The 12422-nt window shown below is 25.5% G+C and overlaps 1 protein-coding gene across 1 annotated transcript in view; it reads right to left on the minus strand.

Moving 5' to 3' along the window:
• Positions 1 to 11228, minus strand: part of LOC106684901 (muscle-specific protein 20) — a 52036-nt gene extending 40808 nt beyond the window's left edge. The window contains exon 1 of the mRNA XM_014427228.3: positions 11109 to 11228. Coding sequence (XP_014282714.1) covers positions 11109 to 11129 — 21 coding nt within the window. The 5' untranslated portion in view covers positions 11130 to 11228. The remainder of the gene's footprint in view (positions 1 to 11108) is intronic.
• Positions 11229 to 12422: the final 1194 nt, after the last annotated feature.

Genomic DNA, 12422 nt, shown 5'->3' on the forward strand with positions numbered 1-12422 from the left:
TACTGTTGTTTTCCTGATAATGATGAGAAAATTACATAATGAGTTTAAAATTGTTTATCATAAAGTCCTAGGAAACTTTCTATTACTGACAGTGTCAATGTGTGTGACTAAGTATATTCCAAATTCAAAAAGTTAGTACAAGAGGTGTTCTGCATGATGTCTAGTTTGCATATATCTAGAAGGAATATGATTATCAAGACAGAGCCTACTTAATTATACAAGTATTACTTAATTAAAAATTAAATACAATTAAAATATTTATGACTTAATCATTTAATATAAGGTCTACCATATTTTAGTCTCTATTATTAAATTTGGAAATCAAATATTGCCTACTATTATTGATACCGATACATTTGAATCCAACCCTTATAAATATAACTTATGAATTATTAAATATAAATGTACAAAGAAATATACTTCTTATATTAAAAAAAAAAGTGGTATTTAAAGTTATACTTAATATTATAATGATTATATTGTGATATCAATTTGTTTCATCATCTGATCTTCACTATTGCACAGAATTTTTTAAACCTCTTGTACTGCCTTCAGGAAAAAATTAAAAAACAATAGTTCTTATTTTTATTTATATTAAATATTTATTTATTTTCTATAACCTTTCAGATACACTCTACGTCCAACTTCAGTCTCTAGAATTTAATACTTTTTTAAAATAAGAATCTCCACAATTATATACAATCAAATGATTTCATTTCTAATGGAAAAAAATACTATTAAACAAATAAATAAATATTTTAACATAATTTGGTTACTTACCTAATTTTTCCCAGCATTATTGAGTGAATCACAATTTTTTAAACATTTAATAACCTTTTACCAAATTAAACTAATTATTTCATTTAAACTCTCCCAATAATATTTAGACAAAATAAATAAGTAAACAAAAGTATATAAATACTTAATTAATTTATTTGACTGTTTTTTTTTATTTGGTTTTTCTATTAGAAATAAAATTATTTGATTGTATACAATTGTAGAGATGCTTATTTTAAAAAACATTATTTTTGATCTTAAGGTGGGATGATAGGTTTAAAGATTATAATATTATATTATAAGATAATATCATAAGATTATATTAAATATAATAAAGAAATATTTTTTAATGTATATATCCATAAAAGTATGCACATCAAAAAAATTAATGTAGATCTGCAATCTATAAATTGATTTTATTATATGTAATCAAATTGTTTTTCAAGAAAAACGAATTAAATTACAACAAACAATATTGATATTGAAAATATTTTGAAATTAATAGATTTTTTTTTAATGAAAGGATAAGTAATAACAGAAAATAAAGATCAAAGGAATGTTCTCCCAAATATGATTGAATTACCAGGAACCAGATTCAGGTCAATACCAGGCAATGTATTAGTTTCCATCTATGGTCATCTTTCTGCTCCTAAACCTTAATTTACCTGATGAGTCACAAACAGGTAACTTCAAGGTAAAATATTGCATTTAACAAATTAAATGTAAAAATGCATATGAGTGAATTTTGAAATTAAATAACTATAAATTAAATTCTCAATACAATTTTAAAAAAGTAGTAATTTAACATTTTACTTTAAAAAATATGCATTTATTGTTAAAGACAACAATAAAGTTTAAACTATTAACTAACAAGTTTATAGCCAGGAATGTTTTGAGACTTTAATATCTGGCTCAATTTATAACAATGGTTTAGATATTGTAACTATTATGAACATAGTTAAAAAGAGACAAAGTGTAATATGTTTGCAAGATAAATTTCATAATATAAATGAAATCTTGAATTTTTTTGAAGGTTTAATCAGCTGGCTCCTGAACTTAAAAATATTTATACTATAGTGTACTCTCGCTTATCCAAACTAATTAAAACCAAAAGGATTCGGATTAGCAAAAAACTCAGATTACCAAATGGAAAAAAAGGTCAATTCATAAATAAAAAATCAATTCCAAAAACGAAAATTACGATGTATTTATAAAAACATATTTTTAGAATAGTTAATCATTGTTCAGATATTTTTTTGTTTAACTATTTTCTTCTGAATTAATCTGAAATTTTCATTTGTTAAGAGCTTGAAATAATCTTTTTTAAGGACTATGATCTATGTTTCAGCAATAAAATTTAAAATTCAAACAAAGACAAAAAAATAAACTACATTGAAAATTTTTGAATACACTGAAGATAAATTTAATAAAAAGGTTAATATCCACCGATAAGGAAACACAGTTCCGAATTTTAATGCATAGTTTGATTTTATTTTCAATAAAAAGATATGGTATGTTAACAAGATTAAGCAACAGCATGTAAGGTATTGATAATATGATTTTCTTGGATGCTTGTATATATGTACTACATATATAAAATTAAATCTCTTTTTTTAAAGGGTGGTTTGGATTATGGAATGGTCTGAATTACCGAGGTTCAGATTAGCAAGTCTACTTATAATATATAAGAATTAATATATAATTAATATTTAATTGATTATATATACTAATGTATTAATGTTATCAGGAAAGAATCCCATAAAAAGTGAGTCTAGAGTAAAGCAGAGGTTCCACAGTGAAAGTAATAAAGCAATAGCTATCACAACCACTATGATCTTGTAACCTAACTTTTGCTGTTCCACTATCAGGGTTTGCTGAATAGATGGCAGTGATATCAACTATCTGCTTGTGAAAAAAACTACAAACTTAACTGTTGCTATAATTATCAACCTGGAACCTCTGCTTTAGATAAATATACATAAACTTTGCTCTTCTTAAGGTTAAAAATTAAAATTTAACTTATGGTAAAATCAGAACGCTGCAATGGAATATGAAAATTAGAAATACATAAAATTAAATAACAATTTTATGTTTTATTTTTTCTAAATGTTGACACCATATATTGGCTAAGCTAAATAAAAATAGAGTATAAAAAAAAAGAAAACAGCATGTTTTAACAATCTTAAAATTAAATATATGTGTACTCACAATCCTATTTTGATTAGTATAAAAATTATGAGTCATATTATCTTAACATAACATAAACATTCTTGACTTCATATTTATTGTCTATATATATGTACTAGCTGTAGAGATCAGTAATGACTATTTTTTCTAATAATTCTGTATTCAACCTTCCAGTACAAGACAAGTTTCATACAATCTGGTAAACACAAACGAAATAGTAAAAAAAATAATAAATAAATAAATAATAATAAAGAAAGAAAATATAACTTATACTAATTTTTACATAACTGTTAATTAATACTGACTTATTCTCGGGGAGTAATTAATATAACTATATGCTAAGCAAAGTAAGAATTTAGCATCATTAAATTATAACTTGCTAAATAAAAATGTACAGTTTTTCCCTTATATATATATCCATATTTTTTTGTTCAAAGGGAGAGATTAAATTTAATATTTCCAATAATTAAGATTTGCCATCTATGCTTAATTTTAAACTTAGGTTACAATGTATTAAACATTCATACTAGAAATGGTCAAAACATCACCGTTGATGGTTTTTTGACTTTAATCCATTCTCAAGTGGAAGAACTGGTTTTTCCAGAAAGCATAAAACATAAACATCAAAAATCAAAATGCAACACCTTAATATATCAGTTAAATATATTAAATAATATTAACATTATATTATTTAGTATTATTAAACATTAATTATAATTTTTTATGTTAATATTATTAATTAATATTTAACTAATATTACTAAATTTATTATGCCAGTTCAAAATAATAACTAATTGAATTTAAGTTTTTATTAGATGTTAAAAAGACTGTTCTTTTGTTTTATTTTATACAGCTTAGTGTTATTTATTTCTTTACAGTCAATAAGCGAGATTCTTCTGTATTTGTAATATAAAAATTATAATAATATCCAAGGAATATAATGTTTATAACAAAATCATGTGATACTAATTTATAATTTCATCTAGGGTGAAAGGTTAAATAAAAAAATTTACCTTTATGGAGTATAAGTAACAATAAAAATAAGTAGGTCAATATGAGACTGTATTCAACTCGAAGGTTATACGGCTTGGCATTTTCTTAGGCATGTGAATAGTCTATTTTATCGATTGAGTAATCGGATAAAATAGGATGGAGTTTTCTGTTAAGTGAACATTACAATGATTAAAATTTTAATTAAATATAACTATATATAATTGTTTTCACGTGACACATATTTAATTAATTAATAAATATTTCAATAGTTCTATAAAATTTTGTTTTTATTTCGTTGAAATGTTTTCTAGTATATAGGGATGTGACCAACATTATTTGCCAAATGTCTGTGAAAACATGTGGTTAAATTCAAAGCTGTATTAAGGAGAACCACACCCAAAATACTGAAAATTAATAAAAAAAAGTGTTCAATAAAAATATATGTATATATGAGTAAATCATTTTATTTGTTGCACTCCAGTGGAACTCATAAATTACTTATTACTGAACCAAGGAAATAGGTAGTCTTGCATTCTGTTTTTAAAAATCAATTCTATCCAGTAAAAAACAGTACAATATTAATGTGGCATTGTTGATATATCTAATATACATTTCATTACAGAGCTTCTATCTGCTGAGTCTGGGACTGGGGCAAAATAAGCCAGTACACCCCATCCTAATCAATGTTTAATGTGTTTTATTTTTGTCAATAAGAGGAAAAACTTTATTAAAATATAAATATAAAGCTGTGCTGCCCAACTTCATTGGGTTGTTAGTTACACAGCATACTTATTTTAGTCTAATTAGACGATATTTGTAATCTAACAACAAACAGGCCTATAAAAGTATACAATAATTATTACAAACATTAGTAGTGTACAACATTAAAATATGACTTTTTTCCTTTTTCTTTTTCAGATTCCATATTAATACAATATAATTAATTAATATTAATACAATATGGATTAAGGTTTATTATTGCAATAAAACTTACTACTTCATTATGACAACAAGAGTTTATTATTTTACTTTTCAATTTCTTTAACTTAGTGGGCACCTTGCCCAGGGGCTGTGGATTTTGCCCTTCCTCCACTTCCCCCTCTCTGGTATTGGGCCTGATTCATTGAATGGTTGGGATTAATAGTTTACAGATGGAGATTAGTGTTAAAAATAATTAAGAAACAAAATATTTAGTAAAAGTGAATATCAAGGTTTATTAAATACAGACATAATAATGAGAAGGTAGAAAAACAGCACACAGGCATATTGATAAGTCCAAAAAGATAATGTCTAGTATAACTTTACATTGATTTGTGCTAAAGGGACAGACGAATGCATCAGTAGTGAACGACATTCTTTAAACACTGTTTTGTTTTAAATTTCAACCAATGTGATTGTAAGACAATATTTCTAAAATAAATAGATGCTCTTAACGAAATGAGGTAAAATTGATTATAAAGTTTTAATTGTATACATGAAAAATTGTTCATAATGTTAAATTAATTGTTATAATTCAAGAAATGTTAGGACACGAATATGGGGAAACCCGGAACGTCGTACGATAAATATGGAATAGTGATAATATTCTAAATGGAAGTTTTTTCAACTCAAAATCTTAATAAATAAAATTATTGTGATATATTTCTTACTGTAATGTATCTAGACCTAGCGAGGCCCGCCTTGGTTATAGCGGGAGGGGAGTGCCGGAATGTTTACATTTGCTGAGTTCTAATATCATTTAAGGTGAAAGAGTACAGAACCCTGAAAACTATGAATTCATCTCTAATCTATTTATTTTTCCTATGGTGCCTCTGAGAACTGATATGGTGCTCCCTTGGAACCGCGCCTGATTTCTTGGGTTTCACTTTAGGTTTATTCGTTCCTAACTTTAGGAATCAGTCAGTTAACCAGAGCGAGTGGTAAACATAGGAATCACCGCTCTATTCCAGTAACTAGGTGACTCAACAAGAGATAAAACCCTTGCATATTTTTAGAACGTTCCCTTAAAAGATCCATGTCAAGGCGACAACTAGTTCATGGCCAGACATATCTTTAAGTACTAACATGATTGGCTATTAAGTGAATAATTATATAAAGCAACTCTAGTGAATAACTAAGAAAAAGAGCTTCTGCTGAGAACATTTCAAAATTCCGTGTTATAATACTTTTATCGCCCTCCATAGATATTGGTAGTTCCTTTGATCTACTCTTAAATATAAATGTTTTGGAGACAAAACCATGGAGATATCAACAAGTTATATATATAAAATACTTAACCTATTGTCATTGTCTGACTTATATTACTTTCCCAAGTACTCCCTAGATATCATATATGAGATCATACAAATTATCTCAAATACTAAATATTTACAAATAATTTTTACATATTTTAAACCTGAATTTTAGAAAAACGTAATAAACAATAAAGTTCATTTAAACAATTAACAATACTACTAAAAAGTCAGATCAATTTTTTTTAAATATGCGGATAATATATTAATAAAATTGGTCTTAACACTGACCCTCGAGTAGTATATAACATATCATGCATTTTCAGAAAAGCATTTTGGGAATGGGTAACACATAAAGTAATCATGGTAGCAGAGTCAATTTTGTAATCCAAAAATATTGTAGAGGCACTGATTCATTCAGGTTAGAACATAATTATCTGTTTTGGAATGAATTGGATTTATTTCGTAAATAGCTATGGAGCACTGTAATTAGAAATAATGGAAATTTTTATTGGTTTGTTGCCATACTGCGTCGAAGGCTGTTTCGATATCCAAAAAGACTTTCGTTTTATAAAATATTTCTTAATATCATTAACTACTATACATCGTGATATATATCATTTTATATATGATATTATGATTACAAGAATTAATAACCACCAAGTAATAAAGAAATTAGAAATTCTATTATGTTTGAAAAATAAAAATACATCTCTTTATCTATTTATAGAAAGTTTGTAGACGTATATTGTAATAAAAATCTATTCATATCCTCTCCAAGTGACCATTAACTAGAAAATAACAAAGGAGAAGCAATATTTTTATTTTCCGAAGGCAGAGAATAACGTTTCAACTCATCTTTGTTTTTTGTTTTTTTTAAAAACTAAGCTATTGGTATATTCTATTTCGGTTTTCTCTTTCTTAAAATAGATGAGCTTAGGGGTTGACTCATTCCCTCTGATTTTCTGGCCCATTTTATAACTGATTCAGACAGCTACATTCATTAAAAATCTAGAGGCGTTTTGCAAAATAAAAAACCTTAAAACATGAAAAATGTCTACATTAATGGACCTATTCTTTTTTTTAGCATTATCAAATATCCTTTTAAAAAATTAAACTAGTAGGAGGTAAAAAAAAAAAACTAGTAGGAGATTAATTTACGCTTCAGCATCGAAAAAGTTTTACAAAAAATTTAAATTTATTTTTTATTCTAAGGCGTTACGTAAACATTACTTTCGTTGAAATAATAAATAGAAGAGTAATAACGAAGTTTATAGATAAGAATAATAACAGAAAATCTATTTCGTGATTTATAAAACTATAAATCTACATATGAATATGTGTAAATATAACATTATCTGTTATTTTTACGGGATTCGTTTATTTTAAAAGTGGGGTAAGTCCATTTATGTTCGAATTGAAATATTGAAGGGTTTTCATTGGATTAAATTTCCAAAAATATAGGTAACAGTGTCAAACCTATTATCCCCATAGGTTTAAGTAATGTTATTTAAGAGATAATATATTTTTGATGGGTACGAATGGACTTACGTCACTTTTAAAATCAACAAAATGATGTTTTCAGTTCTTTTTAAAGCACAAGTCCACAGGAAAATTAAATTTCCCTTAGAATAAAAGTAAATCTATACACTTTTATTTCAAATTAAAAAAAAATTTTTACTTTGTTAAATAATTTTTACATTAACATTAATATTATTTTCTTAATTATCAACTATAGTGTGCAAGTAGTATATAATGTGGTATATTCATCATTAATTCATTACATTTCAGATTTGTTAGTGGTCTGTTTTTTTATATAGTTTTGCAAATCTGATATGATGAAAGTTGCAGTAGTAAATCCTATGTTTTTGAATGGTGCTTTCTCATTCATTTTCGTTTTGTAGATAATAAGGAAAGCTTCTCAAAAATGTCATCCAACATACATTAAATATAATTAATGTTTACTCTTTCATTGTCATTTCTTTAGTTTTTTAAAATTGGTATTTTCCAGTATAATATTGCCAGTAAAATATAAAATAAACACTCCTTATTAAAGATAAATGTATGAATTACTAAAAATACTCGCAAGTCACTTTTCATTACTCTGTTGAAAATGAAATTTGAAATTAAATTATTTATAAAAAATTCATAGCGCATTGATAATTTAATGGCTACTTTGATAATTAAACATAAAGCTGTAATTTCATAACATTTTAATGCATTATATTTTTCATGTTCATTTAAAACTCTTACAATGGGGCTTATACCACTTTCAAAATAATATTTTTCACCTCTTCACTAACCATAAAATTTTTGTGTTATTAATTTTCAAAATCTTAATTATTGTAATATATAAGTAACAATTTGTTTCGGAATGGAAATATTAAAAATGTGACTATTAAGGTAGCTAAGTCGTTTTTTTTTTTGTTTTTTTTAAATGGACTTACAACACTTTCAAAATAAATGGTTCATATAATAAATATTTAAAATCAGGAGTTTTATACAAGCTTACATTAATATTATTTTATAAATAATCATATTTAGAGATCATAGATAATTGAAACTTTATGTTTATATAATCATAAATAAATAAAAAAAATAAAGAATTTAGTAATAATCGACTTTATAATTATATGCTTATATACATGTAAATGCAAAGGTATGACAAACTTCCCCGCCTTACAGAAAATTTGACTTTAAATAAAAAAAGTACAATTTAGTATGTTATTTTAGACGTAGAATTTAATTCAACCATATACAAGAATTCAAATTCAATTTTATAAGGCGAAATATTTTTAAAAAAACTTTTGTCCATGAACTTTTACTCAACAATTCTTAAAGGTCCCATTATTTACTTAAAATCCAATTTTTTTTAAGTCGCTTCAGTAATTTTTATCCACTCTGAGTACTTAGGTCGACAAACAAAAAAAAAATTCACAATCCAGATGGATGATTTTAATCTGAATATGCGCTAAAATCAAATGAAAGGGAAGACATTTTTATATAGAACAAATGTTTTATAAAAATTTGATATAGGAAACAACAATTATTTCGGTTTTTTCGTTTCATTGAAGATAAGTTTTTTATTTAAATCTCGTAAATTTTTTTTAAATAGTTATCAACACCAACTATCAACACAGAATGGAAACTGATCCAAATAATTCTGTGCAATTAATAAGTAATCACACGCAGTTTTAATTTAAAAAAATAAATAGAAAATATTTTAATTTGAAATTAAGGAATGAATGTTTTTAAATTCTATATTTATCATAGACCCAAACATGTTTACTTACGTATCTTTGGTATTCTGTAAGAAGCTTGAAAACAGTAATTTTCTAAGCTTCAATTTTGTACTTTACCTGGTTTGAAAAAATATTTTTAGAAGGAAAATTAACAATAACTATTAATATATGAAAACCTCGTAGTATTAAAATGGTATTTAACAATGTTATTCTAAGTAGAATCAGTAACCATTTCATTAAAAAGACGAAAATACTTACCAAATTTATTGAATGCACTCTTTTTACAAATATTGACGATCATTTTTTATTTATTTTTTAACAATAACTAGTATAATTTAAAATTGTATTTATCAGTCATTTGAAGTCGAGAAGGTTTAGGTATAAATAAAAAAAATATTTTAAAAATAAATGAATATATTGAAAATGTAAGTTTTTTTAGAATGATTGTAGTGAATATATAATTGAATGGGAGTGATTAGCTCAGTAGTAAGGCACTGTACTATGAACTCCAAGGACTCGGGTTTGAATCCTATATTGATGCTATAATCGTACTAAAAAAATAAAATAATAAAACTAATGCTACAAGAATTTGATTAAAACTTAATTGATTGTTTTTAATTTAGAAATTCGGAGCTTTACTATTATGCTTTTTTAAGTCCTATTTTATTATTTTAATAATTTCACTATTTTTTTATAGTTGATGAAACATCATTTTTCTAATTAATATTTTTTTTTAGTTTGTCTTTATAGAAAACCACATATAATGTTCTAAATATAACATTGGAGATCGTAATAAAATAATATAGTTAATTAAATTGTGAATAAAAATATTTAAAAAAATAAAATAGGAGCAATTAGAGATGTTTATGATAATGTTTCGATCCATATGTAAACACTAGAACATAAAATGATTGATTTATATTTCGATTCATATTTATTATATTTTTAAAATCTAATAAATTAAGGTATAAATAAATAAAAAAATTATTAAGTATATTGTTTACCTAAAATAACAAATAATATTAGAATAATAACAAACTTTTCAATTATATTAACATAATAACCAACAAATAATCTTAAAATTAGACAAATTCAGAAGTTGAAAAAATTATATAGTTGCAGTATGAAGTAAAGAATCTTATAAAACAAAATTGTATATATAAAGTTGTTTTTAGAAATTACTGCTTCCTTATAAATTATGTGATTATTTTTTTATACAAAACCAAGTTTCGGTTTTTATTATTTTCTCTATCACCAGGGTTATAGAAATATACCGATTTAAAGAAAAATGTCTATATAAAAAAATATTCATTTTCATTTTAGGCACAAAGAAATATTAAAATTATTGTTATAAAATATTTTAAACTATTTTTAGATATACTAATAATCTCAATGATAGGGCAAAATACCTGTAAAGTCAATTGTAAGAAACCTTGTTTTTAATTAAATGATAATTTTATGCTATTTCTAAAGCGTTTATTCGGCTCCTTCATGTCTCGTATTTTCTCAAGGAAATGGGAATGCTAACAAATCCGATCGCTTGTTTATCCGAATACCAAACCCTCGCTCTCATCTATAAACAGACCAGATCCTAGAGCAAATAAATATGCCAGAAGGAACTCCAAACAGAACCGAATCCTACCAAAAGAATGTTTATAGGCCTTATGTGCTAAGTTACCTGCCAGATGGGGCGAGACATGGCGTTACAGTGGCTGTGAGGTCTGGCTACAAACTGCTCGGGAGCTCGCCTTCGAGTCTGAGGTGTAACCCCTCTCCTCCTTTGAGGGGGGAGGTTCCTCTTTGTTTTGACATGCCGATCTGGAGCACCCGTTGGATATTATTAGAACTGGAGGGCACTTCGGAGGATGTCTTCGTCACCAATCTGGAGCTCGAAGAGGGTAGAGGATTGCCAAATAGCAGGTGACATCTTGACAAAGATCTCTCTCTCTCAGATACTCTCTCTTTGTCATAGGCTGCAAAAAAGATCTGTGTATCCCCCCCCCTTTAAATTGTAAAACTACTTACAGATTTTTCATTCCCAAAGTGGTTTAATTATTATTATTTTTAAGGAATAATTTTGCTGTTTAAATTTGAGGTTTTGAGAAAAGTTCCATAGATCTATTTTTACATATTTATAAAGGATTTATTAGTAATTTATTGATATGTGTTCATCCCAAATTTAAGTGTTTATTTTAAGGTGGGTAGTTTCCAAAACATTCCTTTTGTTACAAACAGACAAATATAACTGGAGTAACTTCAAGGATTATTATACAAAAAAAAAATCCGGGCCATTACTATGATATATAAAAAATGGACGAATAATAAAAATATCAACGACAGGTCTTTTATCGAATATTTTTACGCATCGTTTATTACACAAATAAATCGTATATTTTCGCTGTTCCCATAATATTTAATATGCAATGTGCGAACTTTAAAAAATATACAAAAGTATGTGAAGATAGGTTGAACAGATACCCTGTATACATAGATAATTTTTGTTTTATAATATTAATCAAAAATCATTTGAAACAAGCTTAGACCATATTTACTTATTATATAATAATATAATGCAATAATAAAAAACTTATCAAAATTTTATTTTATACATATATATCATTTGTTTAAAAGTTCAAGGTTTCGGCCTCAGTAGAATCTTACATATAAATTAACACTTCGCATCCAATTCTTTTAAAAAAGTTTAGTAGGCTATTCTGCCCAAGTCATTAATTACAAGTCAAATAACCTTATTTTTTCGCAATTATATTAATTTTTAAAATTCTAATTTTTTGATTAACTTAACACTATCAACTATCAAACTACAAACTAACAAACAACAAACTAAACAAACTTTTTTTTTTTTTACTTATAATTAATGACCTGGGCAAAATAGCATGCAAAATTTTTTTAAATAATTTTTTTTTTTCAAAGCCCCTTCAAAATTTTAATGGCATTTATAAACAATGAACTTTCTCCTTTTTCTGTAGAACAT

Source organism: Halyomorpha halys, unplaced genomic scaffold, assembly GCF_000696795.3.
Source record: "Halyomorpha halys isolate HHAL.00 unplaced genomic scaffold, Hhal_1.1 Scaffold627.1, whole genome shotgun sequence".
In the NCBI taxonomy this organism is placed as follows: Eukaryota; Metazoa; Arthropoda; class Insecta; order Hemiptera; family Pentatomidae; genus Halyomorpha; species Halyomorpha halys.